Source organism: Salmo salar, chromosome ssa21 (genome assembly GCF_905237065.1).
Source record: "Salmo salar chromosome ssa21, Ssal_v3.1, whole genome shotgun sequence".
In the NCBI taxonomy this organism is placed as follows: Eukaryota; Metazoa; Chordata; class Actinopteri; order Salmoniformes; family Salmonidae; genus Salmo; species Salmo salar.
The window spans coordinates 36041812-36064942 of record NC_059462.1 but is presented as its reverse complement, the minus strand read 5'-3'; the positions used below and the strand labels follow the sequence as shown (position 1 = coordinate 36064942).

Below are 23131 nucleotides of genomic sequence, written 5' to 3'. Positions count from 1 at the left end.
CAAAATCCAATGTCATTGATTACTGGCTAACCTTTGACTCTAAGAGTTGTGCTGCAGCTTATACTTCCAGCGTCATTGGTTGCTTCACAGGTGTAGACTCCATTGTCATCAAATCTTGTGGTGCGCAGCTCAAGGACTGCCATTGAGTCAACAAATGATGTTCTATAGTTGTCACCATCTGTGATCTTAGTGTCATTTTTGTACCACTGCATTCGCAGAGAGGGGACACCCGTAACTTTGCATTCAAGACGGAGTGGCTCGCACTTCTTCACAAACTTTGTGACTGGCAATTTTAGCACAAATTCAGGAGGTTCTGCAAAGCCAACATATTGCAAAATTAGCTTATTGAAGAACATGCACCTTGACACAGTGAAAGAATATGAGGCTTGCAATGAACTGCAAAAAGATGTGATTTGATGACTTGATGCATCTGTTAAGGAGTAAAGGCAAGAAGAATGTGAAAAGGGAAATGAGAAGAGTGACACAACATTTGTTGGTGTGATGGAAGAGCAGGTAAAGGTGCTGTGAACTGGTCAGGGAGCTGTGAAAAGGAGGTGGTGGAGGAGCTGTGAAAATACAAAGCAATAGAGCACAGATAAAAGCAATTGAGGATAGACGGAATAATCTAATCCAGTTGAGGAAAGATGGGGAGATGGAAGCCAATGCAAGAGTTTAAATAAGAGCATGTTGCAACCTTTCACCATTAAAGCGGCGCTACATCTTTCAATGCCAGCATCATTTTTAAATTGACAAGAGTAAATTCCACTCTGCAAAACTCCAACTGAGTAAAGATCTAAGAAGCAAGATAATCCTTCCAGTCCGATAAAACATGATGGTCCAGTGATCAATTCAGTGTCATCCTTAAACCATTTCACTGTGAAAGGAGGTGTTCCTTTAAACGTGCTCTTAAATCGCATGTTAGAGTTAGGAAGGTATGAGACTCAGGCAACAGCACAAAGCTTGGTGGCTCTAAAGAAACATTAGCAACCAAGTTAATCAGCTAGGCCTGACCCTAACATGAGAGTGAAATATATAAAATGTATAGCATTTTTATCAATTCTGACCTTTCACCTTCACTGCCCCACTGCATTCAACACTTCCTGCTTTATTTGTCAGTTTGCAAGAGTAAGTGCCGGCATCAGCTCTCTCTAACGGTTCGATTTCCAAAGACATAGAAATGTCTTGACGAACAAGTTTATATTTTCCACCAACGTCAATTCTGTTCCCATCTTTCTGCCATTCCACAGTGATAGAAAGAGATCCAGATATTTTGCAATTAATTTGAACAAACATTCCCAATATTTCCTGTATTTCACTCAGAGGTTTGGTGAAGCTTGGAAGGATAGTTTATTCTGTTTTCATAAGAGCAACAACAAAACAGTCAAACCCATATTCATTGCATATCATGTCATAACCGGTATACTATCATACGAATTTGTTTCAATATAAGATTTTGCACTGACCTAGTACAATCAACTTGATTTTGCAACTGCATGTCTCAATGTGGTTTGAAACCTCAAATTGATAGTCGCCTGCATCCTCCTTTTGTGTAGTCTGTATTTTAAGGCTACTAAGGTTGTTCTCGAAGCTAAGTTTGTATTGTGGATTTGACTTGAACTCTTTGCTGTCTTTGGTCCACTTCACTTTGAGCTCAGGAGTGCCTGCCACTTTGCACTATAAACTGACTGGATCCCCAATAGTTACTTTTATCACTTCTGGTTTCTCTGTAATCTGAGGTGGTTATAAAATGCATAGAAATATACATTTTCTGATCATATTCATACATTTTAAAGACAGACCTGACCAATTTTTTAAAAATATATCTAGCTAGCAGACTAATTTAAAAGACAAACCTTGCACTATGAGGGTTGCAAAGGACTTGTTTTGTCCGGCCTCATTTGCCACCTGGCAGGTATATTTCCCGCTGTGATAGGCTTCACAGATCGGAATCCTTAGAGTTGCCACATTATCTTCAAAGATCCTTTCAATTTTAGGATCTTCCAAGATCCAGTTCTCGGCTATTTGCCATTGCACAGACAAATTTGGATACCCAGTGACAACACACTGAAATTCAGCCGATTTTCCCAAAACAGTTGTGACATTTTCGACTTTCTTCACAAATGATGCTGGTTCTAACATCAAACCAATCAAACCAATAAACAATTATTGGCAGTGATCAATTATTTAAAGTAATTGTGTTGTCATCATGGAAGTTAAGTAACCTATCACAATAGTTAATATTTTAAGTAACTAACCTTTTATACGAAGAGAAGTTCTACAAGAACAACTTCCAACCTCATTTGAGACGGTACACTGGTATTCACCAACATCTACACCATCACATTTCTGTATTTCAAGATTCAGAATGTCCTGTACTTGTGAGAGGCTGTGCTTTGTGCTGGATTTAATTTCATTTAAATCCTTGTGCCACAGGTCCTCAAACGGACCTGTGCCAATGACTTGACACTTGAAAGACGCATTTGAGCTCTTCACAATATCAGCAGTCTTGATCTCTTTCTCATCTTTGTACCAGATTACAGATATGGGCAGAGAGCCAAACAAAAGACATTCCAAGTGGGGAAATGATCTTTTGATACTCTTCGTTTCCTTCAGTTTTCTTGTGAAAGATTGTTTTATGATTTGATCTAGCATAAATAAAAAAGAAAGTAATGAGAATACTGTCCAATCAGGTATACCTGTACAAAAAGCTGAAAATATTGATTAAAATATTTATAAATTAGCTGACCTAGGACAGAAACTGTGGCTTCACACGTACTGCTTCCAACATCATTGGAAAGATCAAAGGTGTAATCTCCACTATCGCTTTTCTCTGTATGGAGAATATTTAGTACAGAGCTCTTATCTGTGCTTTGCACTTTGTATCTTGCCCTGTCAGCTCTCTTCCATCATTCAGCTGTTTGGATTTGAGGACCTTGGTTCCTGAGAACCTGCACTGAAGTGTAGCAGGGTCCCCCATTGTAACAATGACAGATTTAGCCTGTTCAGTGATATTTGCTCGTTTTGTGATAAATATAACATTAAACAATGAGTTTTCAACATCAGAGTATAAAATCCAATTTGAAAAATGTCCTCATAAACGTCAACCAACCTTTGACTACCAATAACGCAGAGCATTTCTGGCTGCCAGCTTCATTTTTGGCCTGACAAATATATTTCCCAGCATGTTTTGTTTGAATATTTGAAATACGCAGCAGTGCTGTCCCGTCTTCAAAGGACATCTGCGCATGTTCACCATCTTTGACCTCATGGTCATTCTTCAGCCATGACACAGTCATAGCTACTGATCCTTTTAGAGTACACTGCATAGAAATCTCACTGCCAACTAGGGAATTCATATTCTCTATCTTTTGTGCAAACGATGGCGGTTCTATAGGTGGAAAAGCATACAACATTTTAACTGAAAGTATACCGAAATTAACAGATAAATATACTTAAAAGTAAGGTTTTCACACCAACCTTTCAGTGTCATTTCACAATCACAAGATAACTTCACAACTTAATTTTCTACTGTACACTGACATTTTCCAGCATCTCCGGCTTCAACTGCCAACATCTGGAAGGTAACTATGTCATCCTTTAAGCCTATCTTGTCTCTTTTATAATTTCTGATCGCCTTTGTGTTTTTGTAAAAAGATGTGTTGAATGGATCGGAGCCTGCAAGCTGTCCTTCCAACGTAATATTAGACACTTTGATAAGTTCTTTGGATTCAAAGGTCCTCGTAAATATTGGCGGTTCTAAAAGGAAATGGCAATGAAGTCAGAATACAATCATAACATAACATTTTATGAATCTAAAAAACTGAATACTCAACAAACCTTTAACTGTAACTCTGCTGCTGCAGAGGTCACTACCAGCATCACTTGATGACACACAAACATAATCTCCACTATCATCAACAGAGCAGTTGACAATATCAAGTGAAGCAACTGAGTTGGTAACAGCCATTTTGTATTTCTCATTTTGTCTCATCTCAATCTCGTTCTTAAACCACTTAAAACTGATCTCAGGAGTGCCGGTTGCTTTACACACCAGCTTCACAGCACTTCCTTTCACCACTAGTTTCGTAGACTTAAGCCTCATCACAAACATTGGAGGTTCTAAAAAAGAGTTTGACATTGATTATCAGACAAGTAAACCAACATTGATGCAAGAATAACAAACTCATATTGAGCTGGGAATGTATATGAAGAAAGGGCACCTTTCACAAACAAGACAGTCGTGCATGCCACCGTTCCAGCGTCATTGGCCACTTGGCATGTGTAGTTAGCCAAGTCGGTGGGTTTTACTGAGTGAAGTTCCAAAAACTTGAGTAGGTCTCCTTCTTGATAAAAAATGTGCCTCCACTTGATATCTCCTTGTCCTCTCTGAACCACTTAACAGTAAGAGGAGCCGTTCCAGTGAAAGCAGACTTCAAGACAACAGTAGATCCTGGTACAACATCTTGGTTGTCAAGTTTCAATATGAAAACTGGAGGTTCTAAAATCCGTTAAGAAGAAGAAAATATTTATTTTCATCAGCATATTATCCCTAGACAATGTGATAGGCCTACTTCAATTGGATGTGAGAGTGTGACATAGGGCTTGAAAATGACTTAAGCTTTATAAACCTTTGGCATAGAAGGTTCCACTGCTTTCTTTAGACCCTGCAGAATCTGTTGCCCGGCATGTATACACTCCAGCATCAACCTTTTCCAATTTAGTAATTTTCAGTGCAGCTGAGTTGTCTTTGATTTCAGGTAGATATCCATCTCCAGACTTTATGTCTTGCTCATCTTTGAACCAAGACAGAATCATAGGCTGGGATCCAGATACTTTGCAATCCATTGAAATATTTTTACCCATAATTCCATCAAGTCTTTTCAGAGACTTTGTGAAAGAGGGTAGTATGATTAGATCTATTTATTGTAAAGAAAATGTTACTTCACACTGCAAGTTAAAATAGATTTCATGAAAAAAAACTTTTAAAAGTAGCGAAGAAGAAACGCTAACCCAGCACAGTAATAGAGCATGTGCACTGGTCCTTTCCAAAACGGTTCGACACTTCCATCGTGTATTCGGAAGAGTCTGCTTTTTCAGCTGCAATAATCTTTAAGATGGCAATATTATCTTTTAGAATGATTTTATATTTTCGATTCCCATTCATCTCCTTTCCATCATGTAACCATTTCACTTTAAGTTCTGGGCTTACAGCGATTTTGCATTCCAAGGTTGCAGAGTCCCATGAAGTCACGTTGATGGATTCTGCTTTCTCTAAGATTTTAGCAGGTTCTACAATAAAGTCAAATGAATTAGATTTAGTTGTCACAAGAGTATTATGTGTGTAAATGTTACAAATTTATACATTATGTATATGTTTTCTATAAACGTTTCAATAGTTGTTATCCAACCTTGAACTGTTAGAGTGGCATCATATTTGTTTTGTCCAGGCTCATTCTCTGCTTGGCAAGTGTACTTGCCGCCATGGCTAATGGCAACAGCTGTTATTGACAGAATAGCAATGTTGTTCTCAAATGTCATTTTGATATTTGGATCATCATCTCTCAACATTTCAGAATCCCTCATCCATTTTACGGAAATGGGAGGTGAGCCTTTCAATGTGCCCTGCAGTTTCACAGAATATCCCAATGTTGCTGTAATGGTTTCAATCTTCTTCGCAAATGTTGGTGGTTCGACACAAATATTATCAAATCGATTAACCATGTTCTTTAGAAAACATATTTAGACAAATCAATGTGAGTTTTCTATTTACCAACTATACCAACCTTTAAGTTTGGCCAGTGCCTTAGTGGTGATTTTACCAACATCATTGGCTATGCAGCATTGGTAATCTCCAAAGTCTGCACTTTCAAATGAGCAGAACTCCAAATGAGCAATGGATTCCTGATAGATGATCTTATACTTTTTATCTGTGGCGACGACTGATTTCTTATTCTTTAACCAGATGATTACAAATGGAGATTTTCCTTTAATTTCACATTCGAGTATGGCAGGAGTTCCCTTCACTGCCTCAACCATTTGCAATTCTTTTCGAAAGGAAGGAGAATCTAAGAGTAAAGATCAGATTAAATAAAATCATACAGCTATCTGTAATTTGTTGAAAAATAATGTTAAGCAAATAAAATATGTAATGGTGGCAAACCTTTTACAGATAACTCAGTGATGCTGCTCTCACTACCAGCTTCGTTTGACACCTCACAAGTGTAGTTTCCGCTATCTAACACATTTACATAGATTATTTCCAAAGTTGCAAGACCAGCCTTGAAAGTGATTGTGTGTTTATCTCCATCACTGAGATCGTTGTCGTTCAGAAACCAGGAAGCTTTGAGTTCAGCTGATCCTTTGACTATGCACTGCATCCGAGCAGCTATGCCCTGCTTCCACATTAGCTTTGGTTCCATTTTCTTAACAAAGGTTGGGGGTTCTGAAAGAAGTATTGCGTTGCAAAACAGTAAACGTGTTGTCAAACAATAACCAATACGTAACCACCAAAGAGAATACTGTGACATTAAAAAGAACATAAGAATATGTTGTAGCTGCATAGCATTAGTGGCTTAAAATATAACTAAATGATCAGCCTTTTTTATTTAAACGGTTGCATTTTCTAAACTAGTATCTGTAGTCACACACACACTGCGTTACGACAAGATATCAGCTTAAAGACCTTACCTTGTACCATCAACATCGTAGAACAAGTTGAACTCCCAGAATCATTTGAAGCTGTACGGACATATTTCGCTGAATCTTTCAGTTTTGCCTTAGTAATTTCAAGAACAACAACCTTTTCTTCAAAATATTGTTTACAGTCCATTGTTTGATGGAGCTTTTTGCCATCCTTTATCCAGGTGATGGTCACTCCAGTGTCCTCGTCCACTTGACCTTCGAGCCGCAGTGTATTACCTACCAATGGCTGAAGACACTGAGGTCTCGAAGGTCTTTACGAAACTGGGTTTGTTGATAACCCTCAACTCTGAACTGCATGTAGCAGTGCCAACGCTGTTCGATGCTTTGCAAAGGTAAGTACCCTGATTGATCAGCTGAAGATTTTTGATTTGTAGGGAGTATTTGGTCTCAGCAATATTGTCTTTGTGCCAGACAATAGTCATTGGCAAAGAGCCAGTAACTACACACTGGAATGATGCTTGTTTGCCCACGTATAAAGTCATGGGATCAGGCATTGTACTAAATACTGGCGGGTACATCTCTATAAAAAGTCATTAAAGATAGGGAAAAGGTAATAGGATATGGATACCTAATTTACATGACAAACCGGTACACTATACAAAGGTTGAGACAACAGGTGCACATTACAATTCTTTGTCTAACATTCAACCTGAAAAGAAAACATCAATATACTGTACATACAGTTGCATAAATAATGTTAAAGGAAACAGAGGACTCACCAGTCACTGTCAGTTTGGCGGCACAGGTGTCACAGCCATGCTGGTTTGTAGCCTTGCAATTGTATTCACCACTGTCAGCTTTGGTTGGGCTCAGGAGCTCCAATGAAGATGTCAGTTGCCGACTGAGGATGCAGCAATTGGCACTCTCTTCGATCAAAGTGCCAGACTTGAACCATTTGAAGTTCACATTTGGTGCCTCTTCAATTTCACATTCGAACTTGGCTCCGCTGCCAACATTGATCTCCAGGGGCACGATTTTGTACCTGAAAACAGGTGGCACTATAATGTGCACAAAAATAAAAGTAAATTAGTACACAGGTAGATAATGATGCGAAAATGAACTTCTAGACAAGTGCACAGAGCTGAAACAGGGATGGTGGAATGCAACGGTATGGTGGGATGCATTCCAGGAGTGACTGTGAAGAAATGGTGGAATGGTTAGAGGAAGAAGGACAGTGACTTCATCACGAATAATGAAACCATGACAGATTTGCTCTTGAAACATGCAAAAAGTTTTCACTTCCCAGTGGAGAATGGCCAAGAGTGAAATGTAATAGTTAATGGGTGACGATAACTTTTTTTATAAGCATGAAAAGTAAAAATACCTGAGCATGATTTAGAAGAAATAAGCACGATATAGAGAATGATATAGAACAATACTAAGGTGAATTAGTAGTGGATTGAAAGTATGGTAAATGCATGCTGACAATTATATACATTTCAATCTATGAAATAAAGTATGAGTTTGCTGCCAAGATGAGAAGAAAATGTAAAGTTACATTAGAAAAATGTAGTTTGTTTATGTGTATGGTGATGAGTAATAATAAAACTATCCTCATTATCCAACCTTTTGAATCAATTGTGAGTCTTGATGATGTTATGGTCTTTCCAGCTTCATTCACAGCCTCAAATAAATATTCTCCTTCGTGCTTCTCCTTGACAATTTTCATGATTGTAAGTGTGTATGTGTCATGTTCTTTTGAACACTTGAACTCTTTGCCTGATTTAATTATTTGTCCATTGAAAATCCAATTGGCATTTGTAACATACTTTACTGTCACAGTGTATGTAACCTTAAAATGCTCCTCTGTGGCAATGTCCTCCAGAAAAGTGTCAATAACTGGATAATTTTTTGACTTTTCTGGAGGCTCATATTTTCTGACCTCTTCTGAAATAAATTCCTTCCTGTGTTCTTTTTGGATGAGTACATCTAAAGACTGTTCAGTTGGAATGGATGTCATGGGCATGTCAGTGGTGATATCAGTCATACCTACGTCTCTCTCATAAGCATTTACAATCATACAGTTACAGTCAGTCATTCTAACCACCAGTCTGGCCACCTGTACTGACTGTTCAAACTCAGCATGTGATTCTGTAGTAACTTTCATTGCTGGAGCAGCCAATTTGGATTGAGCTACTTTGGACTCTTGCACCACACTACGTTCCTCAGTAGTTTCAGTTTCAAGTGTCGCCCGAGATTCGGTCTTTCGTGCAGCAACCTGAGCTTTAGGTGATGCGAAATCAACTACACTCTCTGCTACTTTGACAGTCTCCACTACCGATGACAGCATTTCTTTGGAGGCTGCACTGCTAACCTGTAGTCTTCGGGGCTTGTCGATTTGCATTGTGCCGGGTTGGTCAGATGTAAGAACATGCTGCTCGCGATAGACAATTGAGTAGAAAGCTGCCTGGAGTTCAGTCCTTAGATCTGCAGTCTGGGGGTATTGACCTTCAATAGCAAGTGTTATTTCCATAGGGGCACCTGGTGTAGTGATAAGATAAGTGAACATTGCATGTTTCGGTTCCTTGCGTACCTTCACTTCCTGTACCTTAGTAGCCTCCAAACTTCCAACAACATCTGCTAGTATAAGTGGCTGATCAAGAGCTACAGCAGACTGAAATGCATCTTTCAACTGATGTCTGATGTTGAAACTTGTTGGTTTTTGAAACCGAATAACAAATGTGAGCTCCTTTGGAAGAGTTTGACTTTCTCCAGACTCTGAGATGAAAACAGTCATTTTGGGCTGAATTTTAACACTAACTGTTGTCGACTCTGATTTGGTTATTTGTTGGGACATTTCACCGATCAACATACACTTTTCAGCCATCGTTATTGACTGACTAAGAGACTGTCCTTCCTGTCTAAGGATGGCAAAATCTTGATCTGTAGCTTCCAGAAGTGCACTACTCTCAGTTGCGATCGCAGTCTTCACTATTTGTATGGGCTCAGTAGGTACTTTAGGCTCTATTTTGGTTTTGCATGTACATTTGTCAACAGCTGTCAAACTCACAGTATGTCCTTCCTCTAATGCTTGACTATCTGCCACACTTGTAACTTGTATGATGTTCCAACAATCTTCTTTTTGGATTAATGCACGATGCTGTTTGACATCACTAGTAAATGGTGTTTCTTTGGGTACCTGCATGGGCTGTGAAGTGACCTGAAGAATGTTCTGTGGTCTGGGTTCTGTTCTAAGCTCTGACTGAACTCCTGTCACGGACACATCAAGATCTTTGGAATAATCTTCGCTAAGCTCCGTTTTTTCCTCTGAGGTTGCTGCATGTTTTCTGTCTTTCTTCTGCTTCTGTCTGTTGGTCTGGATTTTCAATGGTAATAATTCCCTCTTTGGTTAAGGCACCTTCTGGATGAACTGATTGAAGATGTAATGGGGTAGGGGTTTGTTTTTGGGGCTGAATGGTCATTATGTCTCTCTTGGCCTCAAACTCAGTGGTATCTTCGCAAGTTACAGATCTCCGTTCATTGTGGGTTACTGTATGTAAAAGAGTAGGGCTTTTCCTGGCACCTGCTTGTTCTACAGCTGGTTTCTCACAAGTAAAGGGTTCCTCAGATGGTAGGATATCCTGATCTCTTATTATCTCCAAATGCAGTACCTGTTCACCTTCTACCTGAGAATATATTGAGATAGCACTTTCTAAACTCTGCACTTGTTCTGTGTGTTCCGCTTGTAACATCTGCTTCTCCTCAGCTGTCAGTGCAGATTTCATAACATAATCCTTACGAAGGAGAGCCTTCTCTGCATCCGGTCTCTGCATGGTGAATTTAGTCTCTTTTGTTAATGCTTGTTTAGTCTCCGAAACTAAGGCGAGAATTGGTTTGAACGATTGTTTTGTCACTGAAGATTTAAGAGCAGAATCAGCAGAGGGCACATCTGTTGTATGTCCCTCAGGAATCATCTGTTTTTCAGTTGACATAGCGGAATACAATATCTTAACGCCTTCTTTGACTTTATTACTTTTCCCCTCCTGTGGCTTGAGAATTTCTTGAGATCGTTCTTTTAAAATAGACAGTTGGGATTCAACTTGATGACTACTGACAAGATGTTTTGGCTCGGAGGTTGGCTTTACTTTATCTGTATTCTTGTCACCTGATATCTCTGTGCTTACACTCGCCAAGGTGGTTATCTCCTCAGAAGAGGCAGACATTAATTTTGAATGCTTCTCTTTTGAAGATATGACTTCTGGGCTTTGGATATAGTCACAGTGCTGGTTTGTGAGCTTTGGGCTCTCCTGAACAGCAGATGTATGAAAGGCAGTTGTACGGAGCTGTTTCGTAGGAACTACTGAAACTTGAGGTGAAAGGGTGACACGCATAGACAGTCTCTCTTGTACATCATGTGACTGCAGAACTGCAGCCTGGTGGGTGACCCTCTCTTTTTGGACAGTAGCCGCAGAGTTATCCAACTCGCTAAGGGTTTTTACAACGTGGCTGTCCTCTGTGCCAATGGTGTACACCATCTGATGTCCTGCCTGAATGCTGGCCCTGACCTCTCCGGGAAGTTTGACCTCGTACGAGTGGGACTCTGTAGCTTGTTCAGCTGACATGGATACTTTATAACCTTTTTGAACAGCCATGTGTTCCTCATGCTGAGATACAGAGACAGACTCTTTAAACACAATTAGGTCAGCACTACAAGAGGCCTCCCCAGATGGGTTGGAAGCCTTACACGTATAGAGACCACTGTCCTGCTGTTAGATGCCCTTCATGTTGATGCAGCCAGAGCCATCTGGGTTGTTCACTATAATGCAAGACTTACCACACTGAATTTGATGCAAGACTTACCACACTGAACTTTTAAACCACTGCACATCTGGCATTGGTTCACCAGTTACTTTATACTTAAAGTAAGCCTCACCTCCCTCTTGGCATTTTATAGGTTTGATTTGGCTAGTGAAATTAGGTGGTTGGCCAGTGGCTTTGAAAAATGTTTCAATCCATTGCTCAGCTGTAATTAAAGCTCTCTTTCTCACCTCCAGGTAAGTAGTACAGGTTGTCTGGCCAAATCTATTGTTAGCTGTACAAGAGTACTCACCTTCATACTCTGTTTTTACCTCAGATATTATTAAAGCGTACTCATCTTTTTCATAAACCAATTTGTAATTTGATGAAGAAGTAATGATTTTCCCATTATGAAACCACTGAACAGTAGGCTTTGGAAGGCCAGATACTGTGACAGTAAATCTAGCTGCCTCTCCAACATTGACAGCTGCTGGTGAGAGTTGGGTCAAAAATATAGGCTTTTCTTTTTTCTTCTCTAAAGTACTAGAACAGCGTTTTGTTTTGTGAGGTAACTTAAGGCCAGTAGTGTAGAATTCTTGTTCTTCTTCCGCTATCGTCACAGTCGAGCTAGAATATTCTGCGTAAAAAATAATGAGTTAGATTGAGATAAACTTTCCATAAAAGAAAGGGTTATGCTGGTCAATTGTGTGTCCGTTGCATAAGCAAAAAGGGTGATATCAAGACAACACCATACAATAATTTACATCAGCATATACCTCCTTTATTTATACATAAATAAAAACTGTTAGAGACAAACTGAAGTGATTTCTGTACAAATAAATAATGTATTTTAATTACTCCCATTTCCAAATGAATACATTGCTTGTTCATTCAGATCAGTCAAATGTGTGAATATTTTATAACCCCAAAAATATAGTATTCATTATGAATACAATAGCCTCTTAAACATACAGTGAATCATACATGTATTTACAGCACATACAGTTTGTATATAATTAACCTTTAAAAAATATGATTTTACAGCCAACCCCAAGGTTTTATTTTAAATGGTGTAATTTTACATTGTGGTCTTAATGAATAAACTTACTCTACAATAATACATTCAATATTACATTTTAATTGTGTTCGATAAATGTTTTTGTTGTGTACCAGATTGTTTTCAAAATCATTCATTCATCAAAAGATAAATAAAACAAACTAAACTCTGCACATCAGTGATTCTAAGCACTACGCCATAAATAATAACATATACGTTATCATGCTAACAACACTGAGTTATCATGGATGCATACGTATATGATTAATTTGAAATACACTGCTCAAAAAAATAAAGGGAACACTTAAACAACACAATGTAACTCCAAGTCAATCACACTTCTGTGAAATCAAACTGTCCACTTAGGAAGCAACACTGATTGACAATAAATTTCACATGCTGTTGTGCAAATGGAATAGACAACAGGTGGAAATGATAGGCAATTAGCAAGACACCCCCAATAAAGGAGTGGTTCTGCAGGTGGTGACCACAGACCACTTCTCAGTTCCTATGCTTCCTGGCTGATGTTTTGGTCACTTTTGAATGCTGGCGGTGCTTTCACTCTAGTGGTAGCATGAGACGGAGTCTACAACCGACACAAGTGGCTCAGGAAGTGCAGCTCATCCAGGATGGCACATCAATGCGAGCTGTGGCAAGAAGGTTTGCTGTGTCTGTCAGCGTAGTGTCCAGAGCATGGAGGCGCTACCAGGAGACAGGCCAGTACATCAGGAGACGTGGAGGAGGCCGTAGGAGGGCAACAACCCAGCAGCAGGACCGCTACCTCCGCCTTTGTGCAAGGAGGAGCAGGAGGAGCACTGCCAGAGCCCTGCAAAATGACCTCCAGCAGGCCACAAATGTGCATGTGTCTGCTCAAACGGTCAGAAACAGACTCCATGAGGGTGGTATGAGGGCCCGACGTCCACAGGTGGGGGTTGTGCTTACAGCCCAACACCGTGCAGGATGTTTGGCATTTGCCAGAGAACACCAAGATTGGCAAATTCGCCACTGGCGCCCTGTGCTCTTCACAGATGAAAGCAGGTTCACACTGAGCACATGTGACAGACGTGACAGAGTCTGGAGACGCTGTGGAGAACGTTCTGCTGCCTGCAACATCCTCCAGCATGACCGGATTGGCGGTGGGTCAGTCATGGTGTGGGGTGGCATTTCTTTGGGGGGCCACACAGCCCTCCATGTGCTCGCCAGAGGTAGCCTGACTGCCATTAGGTACCGAGATGAGATCCTCAGACCCCTTGTGAGACCATTTGCTGGTGCGGTTGGCCCTGGGTTCCTCCTAATGCAAGACAATGCTAGACCTCATGTGGCTGGAGTGTGTCAGCAGTTCCTGCAAGAGGAAGGCATTGATGCTATGGACTGGCCCGCCCGTTCCCCAGACCTGAATCCAATTGAGCACATCTGGGACATCATGTCTCGCTCCATCCACCAACGCCACGTTGCACCACAGACTGTCCAGGAGTTGGCGGATGCTTTAGTCCAGGTCTGGGAGGAGATCCCGCAGGAGACCATCCGCCACCTCATCAGGAGCATGCCCAGGCGTTGTAGGGAGGTCATACAGGCACGTGGAGGCTACACACACTACTGAGCCTCATTTTGACTTGTTTTAAGGACATTACATCAAAGTTGGATCAGCCTCTAGTGTGTTTTTCCACTTTAATTTTGAGTGTGACTCCAAATCCAGACCGCCATGGGTTGATAAATTGGATTTCCATTCATTATCTTTGTGTGATTTTGTTTTCAGCACATTCAACTATGTAAAGAAAAAAGTATTTAATAAGATTATTTCATTCATTCAGATCTAGGATGTGTTATTTTAGTGTTCCCTTTATTTTTTTGAGCAGTGTATTTGGCTAATTAAAACATTGGACATTTTGATAGATCTTAATATGGGCCTAATACGAATGCCTTGATAACAATGTTTTGATTACACATGGGTGGTAAGTATTCATACACATTTTGTCACCTTAAATAAAACAATAAGCGATAACTTTTTTTTACTGTTTTGAAAAGCAAACATTCCCCTTCACCAAACATGATTCTAACATGTATAATCATTCTGATGTGTGAAGTGAGTACACACTATACACAATAAATAGGATCTACACTTCATTTCAGAACATTTTTCACAAGTATCACATTATAATGAATAAAAGCTACTTTTCTTACATACAGTAAAAACATTTTAATTGAGTTCAACGTCCACATGAAAACAAATGACCGAAGAGATTAGAACACTTTCAACAAAGCAGTTGTTTCAGTATATCCAGATTTGTTTTGGATAAGACACTTGTACTCTCCGGCATCATTTTGGGTGACATTTGTGATGATCAAATTAAAATGTCCAGATGCTTTCTCTTGGATCATGTGCCGAGTGTCTTTCACTGGATCGCCATCTTTGTACCATTCAGCGGTGGGATGAGGTTTACCATTCACTAAACACTGGAGGACCACTGGAGTTCCTACTGCTGCGGTGACGTTTGTCAAAGGAATAATGCATTTTGGTGGAGTTTCAGTCATTTGAAACTGGAAACTACACGATTCTGATGACTTTCCTTTGAAATCTATTTTATCATCTTTGGCAGGCTCTGCGAAAACGCCAAAGTTGATACTGACATATTTCTGTCCCTGCTCGCTCATCTCATTGTTCGTCACGGCTACAAGTCTAACAGCCTTTTGTGATTCATCAGCTTCCTGCTCAAATTCAAATTCCAGCTCTATTTCTGATGCTTGCTCACCGTCAAACTGATTCCCAACAACCAAGTCAAACTTTTGAGGCTGAACTTTAGCACTACCAAGAGACACAGCTGTCAATTCTCTCCCTCTTGTTTTCCCTATAAAGCTTTTAGGATTCAACACAAGAAGAGATGCCCTGCAAAGAGTTTCCCCAACCACATTGATGGCCCGGCAGCTGTACATTCCACTATCATGAGCGCTGACGTTCCTAATCTTAAGGAAATGATTGTCTCCATCAGATGAGTGCAAGTATTTATTGTTATTGTGAGGGATCTTTTTGTTACCTTTAAACCATGATACTATGGGTGAGGGAATTCCCATCAGAGAACACTCAAACATTACAGTTGTATTCTCAGGGGTTTCCATATCACAAATTGGGTTGATGAAGCGAGGCGGCATATCTGTAACCTCAAAAGCTATTTTCAAATCATCCCTTTCCTGCGTTACATAGTCAACTCCACTCTCCTCGTACATACTGGGAAGAACATCGAGTGATATTATCATACTTTTATTGTCAGCGGTGTATTCTGGGATGGTAATTATCTTCACCTGTCTCTCAAACTCTTTAACCTCGTTTTCATCCAACTCCACCTCCAATAGAATGTCCTGAGGGGAGCAAGACCTCGATGAGTCATCGTCTTCCTCAACATCAAACTCCATCACATGCTGATGGGTGACTGACGGTGGTGGGGGCATATATCTGGCCTCGTTGGATATAACTACAACTAGTGCAACACTTTTTGCCTTACCTACATAGTTAACAGCTTCGCAAATATATTCACCTTGATCAGCTTTCGTAATGTTCTGAATAACAAGCGAGATATTGTCACCATGTCTGTCCATTGTAATCCTTTCATCTGCAACAAATTGGGTTTTGTTTCTAAACCACTTCACCTCAGGTGAAGGCAATCCAAACAACTCAGCATAAAACGCTAACGAATCATGTTCAAAAATTCTCCTTTTGGTGAGAGGTTTGAGGAAAGCCGGAGGGATTCCCTGGACTTTTTCCTGTAGTCCTCCAAGGCCAAGGGCACGCTCTGAGAGGAAACGTCCTTCATCTAATCTAAATGCAGGGGGTGTTGTCTCAATGCCCTCATCATCGGGTGACCTCAAGAACTTAGCAGGAGAAAATAACCTCTCACTGGAGTCAGTGGATGGTCTTTTACGTTCAAGAGAGAAGGCATATTCATTAGGGGTCATATAACCTGCCAGGGTTTCAGTTTCAGGAGTGTGGAAAGATTCTGGAGTTTTAGGGAGCTGCAAAATTTCATTTGAAGAATCTGGAGTATAGAACTGCTCGATTTCTGTTAATTCCTCACTAAATGTGCTACCACACTCTATGGACATATCTGACTCTGGTGATAAGGGTCTGCCCCATTCAGTTGGTGGGTGGTAGTAATCATAAACAGTACTGAAGGTCACTACCTCCTCCTCAAGTGAGGTCACACCTGAAGAACCTTCACTGACAGCCATACTTAGATCAGCACTGTCCGGTTTAGCCTCTGCTTGATGTTGTGAACCTTGTGCAGCAAGGTAATCTGTACACCCATCTCCTTTGAGCTTGACGCTAACTGATTTTGAAACCACTGAAGGCTCACCACTCTCAGCAACAGCATGTTCCTCGTTTTCCTCTGCTGTTTCTTCACTAACAATTTCACTACGTGCCCAAGTAACACTGACAAATGCGCTATCCTTTGAGAGTTCAGATAGAGACAAGTTTTCATTAATATCAGTCATGTCATTACTAACAGAAGACTGAGTGTCCAATCGATGAATTTCTGAAGCTGCAAATGAGCCAGATTTGTTTAGCTTGACAGACTCATCACAGACTGACGCTGAAACATCATCTGGGGTCACTGACACTTTCTCACAAAGACGGTCCTCTATCATATTTTGATCTATTACATGAGGTCCCATACTTTCTGTTGAATGGCTAGTCTTAACTGCCTCAGGTCTGACAAGCTTTGGTGACACCTGCACCTCTCTTATACTTGAGAGGGGAACACAGTGTTTTAAGTGACTGTGGGTGTCAATTATGTCAGCTTCATCAACAGTTTCTTCGGAAATCATACAGATTTCATTGTCTTCCTCCAGAGTATCAGACATGGGCTGGACACCCTCTGGGGCACATTTGGGGGAGACTGATTTCACTTTGGCAGAAATCTGTGCACCACCTAGTAACACAACCTCTGGCCCACTTTTGGCTGAAATTAACTTTGCTCTCGGAATCTGTGTATCACTACCTTCTACTAACATAGTGTCTTGTTTGGACTGCAGTGGAGTTCCTTCCACAACATTAGTTGCCAATGACTTATCATCATGGTCAAGATGGATTGCAACTTCTGGGATATCCTCCTCAGGGAAATACGACTCTGTGGACTTTTTCACTTCATCAACAGAAGTGGTATCTAACAATTCAGGTGCCCCTGACAACGCAGGTGCCTCAAATGCCTGCTTAATTTGTGACACTTTGACTTGCGCAGCAGATGATTGCAGACCACACCCAGTAACAGTAGGTGCTTCTTTTGAAACACTTTGTTTTGATTTAGATATGTTTGAAACATACTCTTTGGGGCTGTGGGAAACTATAGAGTTGTCCAGCTCCTGCATTAATGCCTGATCAGTAATATCACTAGTATGGCTGAGAGGGGAATGCCTCAAATCTTCAGAACATCTGGATAGTATATGCTGTTTGCTCTCACTTGCCATGTCTGCTCTTGATCTAGATAATTTTGAAAAATGATCCTTAGGGTTGTGGGAACTTACAGATTTGTCCAAAGTCTGCATCAATGTCGGGTCAGAAATATGCCCAGTATCACTCAAAGGAGACTGCCTCAAATCTTCAGAATTTCCAGATAGTATATGTTGTTCCCATTCACCAGCCATGGTTGCTTCTACCTCAGAAGATCTAGCAATAGCCACAGCAGATTGGAAGGACACATCAGAACTGCTTTCAACCTTTCCGGTTTGGCCTTCTGAAGAACTTATCTTCTCAGATTCACTGACTACCTGCGCGGCATCATAGCAGAATGTGAATTTGTGTTTCATAGGATGGGAACTGCCATCGTCCTCAGACATCTCTGCGTCTTTTCCAATCATTTTGAATGGGACTGGTGTTGGAGCAGTGATCCTGATCTCGACAGGAGAACAAGAATATTGTGAAGTGTCTGAAGCACGAGGCCTGTGCAAGACAGCCTGTGGCACCTGTAGTAAAGATTTCTCATCCATTTCAACACCATTGTACGATTCAAGTTCATCATCAATCATTTGGTCAAGATCTTCTTCACTCATTTCATACTCTGTTGTCACTTTCACTTTATACGATGCCACTGGCGATGGCAATTTTCTTAATTGCTTACTTTCAGTAACTTCTAGTGTAGCAGAGGAGGTTGACTTTCCGAATGTATTAGTTATAACACAACTAAATGTCCCTTCATGGTATATAGTGGGATAGTAGATGGTTAGCGTGGTTTCATTCAATTTGGTAAGAACATCAAAGTCTGGGTTTTGACCGATTGGTTGGTCATCTTTGAGCCAAGTGACAATTGGTTGAGGGTCTCCCTGAAAACGACAATTAAAGTCTGTCATCTCTCCCCTCTTTACTTTCAAGGATGAGATTTCTCTCACAAAGATAGGTACAGAAGTTTTTGGTGAAGTCTTAACTTCTTTTGTCCTCTGAGGCATGTCCATTTGGTGAAGGTTTTCTTTTGAGCTGGATTGTTTGCCATCTTTTGATAGCATTTCTCTATGTCCTTCTTTCCTCTCTGCAGTCCTCATAGGCACTTTTTCATTGTGTCTCAAGTCAGATTCCCAATTGGAAGGCCCTTCTGCACCAACTTCAGCTTGAGAGCCATGCTGACCAATGTGAAGTTCTCTCAAAGGTGAACAGCATCTCCCAGGTGAGGCATCTCTACCAGGTTCTTTCACAGGTGATTGACCTCTGTCATGTGAGCGTTCTCTGCCAGGGGAGTGCTCTCTACCAGGTGAGGTTTCTCGAACTGATGAGGACCCTCTCACAGGTGAGTGAGACCCAAGTGACATTTGATGAAACTCCTCGATATGATGAGAAACAGGTTCATAAGAAGGACCTTCATTGGCATCATCTCCACTGACATCAGTTATCCTATGATGGTGTTGTGAAAGTTCAGCCATAGCCCAATCCTCTTGAGAGACATGCTCACCAATCCAATGTTGTCTCATAGGTGAAGATTCTTTCACAGGGGAGTGCTCTTTCACATGCGAGGACCCAAGAGACATTATACGAGACTTCTCATTCTGATGAGAGACTGGTTCAAAAGACGAACTTTCATACTGACCAATGTGATGTTGTCTCATAAGTGAGGGTTCTTTCACAGGTTCATTAGAGGAACCTTCATGAGGTCCACTGGCATCGCCTTTCTTTGAGTGTTGTGAATGTTCAGCCAAAGCCCAGTTGGACTCTAATTCAACAGCTTCTTCTTGTTCGGTGAGAACGTCTTCTTGCCATTTTAAGATACGCTGAGCCAAAGCTTCCTCTTCGCTCACAAAATACTCACTTTCTGTTGTCTGCAGCCTTGTTTCATCTACAACGGTTTGTGGAGGAGGGGGCCATTGGAAACTTTCATCTCTGAAATCATGATGGACATCCTTACTCAGGGACTTTTCCTTTGCTGTCCTTTCTGGCGAAGATCTTCTTCTTTCATCTCTGTAGTCATGAGGGGCATGCTCACTCAGAAACCTTTCCTTTGTTGTCTTTTCTGGAGAAGGCCTTCTTGGACCTTCATGGGCTCTAGCATCAAGGATAAGCATTTCCTTTGTTGTCTTTTCTGGAGAAGACTTTCTTCTTACATCTCTGTATTCACGAGGGGTATCCTCAGTAAGGAACTTTTCATTTGTTGTCTTTTCTGGTGAAGACCTGTCATATCTGTATTCAGGAGGGATATCATTCTCAGTAAGGACATGTTCCTTTACAGTCTTTTCTTGTGAGGACCTTCTCTCGTCTCTGAAACCATGAGGAACATCCTCAGTCAGGAACTTTTCATAGTCTGTCTTTTTTGGGGAAGGCTTTCTTCTTCTCGTTGAATCTCCCTCAGAGTGAGCGGTTGATCCAAGAGTAATGCCTTCAGCACCCATTTCTGACTCAGCCACTTTTCTAGCGATATATGGTGAGGTCTCTGCACCAACCCAATCAGAATCCAAGTCAACAGCTATCTCCTGCTCAGTCAATACGTCTTGCTGCCATTTATTGATTTGATGTCCCAGAGCCTCTTCCTCACTCCCAAACATTTCACTTTTGTGGGTCTTTTCCCGGGATAAAAGACACTGCTCTTCTCGTGTTTTCTTCTCACTGGCACGCCTTTCTCTTGGGGAACGGGACAAATTCTGTTCAGTTCCACTCTTTAATCCATACACATTTTCCCGGGTTAAGCAGACCTTTTCCAGGGATGGATGATGCTCTTCCCAAGATTTCTCCTCATTGACACTGACAGTTTTTGTGTCTGTTTTTCTCTCTACCTCCTCACCATATAATATTTCGGATTGCGTGTATGGCAAATCCCTTGCCTTTGAATGGTCTGTTTCATGCTTAAACTGTTCCTCTTGGTCCCGCTGCATTCCTTTTTGCCATTTTCTAATCCGCAAGGCTAAAAGTTTATCTTCACATTCACTCTCAATGTTCTCATACCGGTTTTCTGCAAAGCTGGGTTGTTTTTCAAATTGTTCTTCAGTGCTCTTCACAGTATCCTCTTGTGTATTATTCGTCTTACTGGAAAATATTTCCTTCAGTGGTTTGTTTGAGCTGGTTCTGGAAAATTCCTCCTTTTCAGCAATGTTTAGAGATCTCCTTGTTTCAGAACAAGGTAAGACAAACGGCCCCTCCATCTTTGTCTTCAAGTCTTCAGACAACTTCTTTCCTAAATAGTCCTCACCTTGATTTCCCATGTAGTGTGCACCTTGATTTTCTAAATCCTTACCTATCTTATGTTCGAATCCTAACTCATGTTGAGGTTCCCCTGGAGTAAGGACCGTTTTATCCATATGTGTTTCAGAGACTCCTTCATCAAAGTATTTTTCATTTCCTGTCGCTGGTAGATCACCTTTTAACATTTGAATGACCCTAGTTTGAGACTGAGGTTCAAATGAATGTCTCACGCGGGGCTGTGTTGACTCAGCACAATGTGTGGGAATTCTGTCATATCTACCATAGAATTCGGCAGACACTTTATCGTTTCTAACGTTTCTTTCAAAAGGTCGAGCGTGCTGCAAGTCTCCAGGTAAGGAGGCAGGCTTCTTGACCCTTAATCGATCAACATAATCTGCATAGCTGGTTTCACTCGCATTTGACTCCAAGTCAAACTCTGATGATAACAGCTTGGACATAGAGAGCCTCTTTTTTCGTTTGACTGCATTTTGTAACAGGCCAAGCTTGGCTTTTACCTCTTCGTGGAGGCTTTCTGTGTCACTGAATCTATCACTGCACCTGTCACTGAACTTGTCGCTGAATCTGCCAGTGTGTCTGTCACAGGAGATATCACTGTATCTGTCGTTAAACCTTTCAGACCTACTAACCCTTTCTCCACCAAATATAGAAGGTGGAGAGAGGGCTCGTTCAGATGCTGTTTCATTCAGATTAGTTTCTTTATCTTTCCCTCTTGTTGGTGATGAACTTCTGAAGTACAAGGTGCGAACCGATGCATCCTTAGATCTAGATCTGCCGCTAGGTTTGAACTTTTGATCAAATGGAGACCCAACACATCTCAAGTTAACCCTGAATTTTCTCTCCTTTTTTTGATCAACCAACGAGTCTAGGCTTCCGTGAAGTCTACTTGACCGTCTAATGTGGCTTAGATCATTGCCTTCTTGTTCTTCCCTCTTTGACACCAGAAGTGATGATATGGACTCTGCAGACCCCTCTGTGTTAATAACCAATACTTTGTAACTGCCGGAGTCTTTGTCTTTTATACTATCAATGACTAAACTAGTTTCATGCATGTGCAAAGTGCTCTCTGTACGTATTCTCAGACGGTGTTCTTCATGAATTTGTCTATTGTTATGAAACCATGTTATGGTTGGGGTTGGGAAAGCTACCAATCTGCATCTAAACATAGCAGGTTCCCCCTCTAAAACATTCTGGAACTTCAGCTTTTTTTTAAAAGATGGCTTGATGGATGAATTGTTGGCTTGATCCAAGTCCTCCTCCATGTCTGAAAAGGCTCCGCGCATCTGCCCTCTGTTCTCCCGAAACACAGTCCTTTTATTATAAAACAACTCTGAAAAAGAAAATAAAAAATCTTTCAATAAAATGGGTTAAAAAAAAGAGAACATTTTCAAATTTTTGAAATGAATATTAATGAAAATATTAAATTACATGCAGCAAGTCACAAAGCCATAAAAAACTATTTCACTCACCATATTTGTTCGAATAAACGCAAGACTTCTTTTTTTAAAGATTCTGACACGAAAATTGCTGGACGTTTTGTTCCTTCTTCTGTGGACATTTCTTCAGAACATAAATTTCTTAAAGCATAATTATTGCAAAATAAGCTGATTTGTTTTTTTTTTAAATAAGCTTGCTTTCGCTTAACTTAGTGTGTGGTTTAGCTACATATTCCTTACCTGACTTGCAGAAAGATGAATAAACGCCCTTTCTAATCCTTTAAATGAGGGTAAATTATTCAAAAACATTTCATGAGAAACATGGCTCTCAAATTATACAAATAAGTACAACTTGTAAGAGCAGCTCTAGAATTGTATGAGAAGGCGTTTATTCGAACTAATATAGTTTACAGGTATAATCATGTTATTTAAAAAGCAAACAACAATTAATCACATACCACTTTCTGCAAGCCAGTCTAAGAAATATTTGCAGGAGGAAGGAGAGTTCCAGATGCAAGACACTTTAAGAAGCAA

The 23131-nt window shown here is 40.6% G+C and overlaps 2 protein-coding genes and 1 pseudogene across 2 annotated transcripts in view; all 3 read right to left on the bottom strand.

Annotated features, from left to right (window-relative positions):
- LOC106582275 (titin) overlaps window positions 1-23131 on the bottom strand; it is a 186521-nt gene that overhangs the window by 130998 nt on the left and 32392 nt on the right. Inside the window, exons 39-40 of the mRNA XM_014165183.2 lie at window positions 7422-7700; window positions 32-313 (exon numbers count right to left, since the gene is read on the bottom strand). Of these exons, the coding sequence (XP_014020658.2) occupies window positions 32-313; window positions 7422-7700 (561 nt within the window). The remainder of the gene's footprint in view (window positions 1-31; window positions 314-7421; window positions 7701-23131) is intronic.
- LOC123729567 (titin-like) lies at window positions 5430-7408 on the bottom strand (annotated as a pseudogene).
- LOC106582277 (uncharacterized) lies at window positions 9951-11294 on the bottom strand. Its single transcript, XM_014165184.2, has one exon. The coding sequence runs from the start codon at window positions 11292-11294 to the stop codon at window positions 9951-9953; it is 1344 nt and encodes a 447-aa protein (XP_014020659.1).

What these genes read in the sequence shown, in the direction of transcription:
- LOC106582277 (XM_014165184.2), bottom strand. Translation starts at nt 11,294, where the DNA reads ATGGCTGTTCAAAAAGGTTATAAAGTATCCATGTCAGCTGAACAAGCT.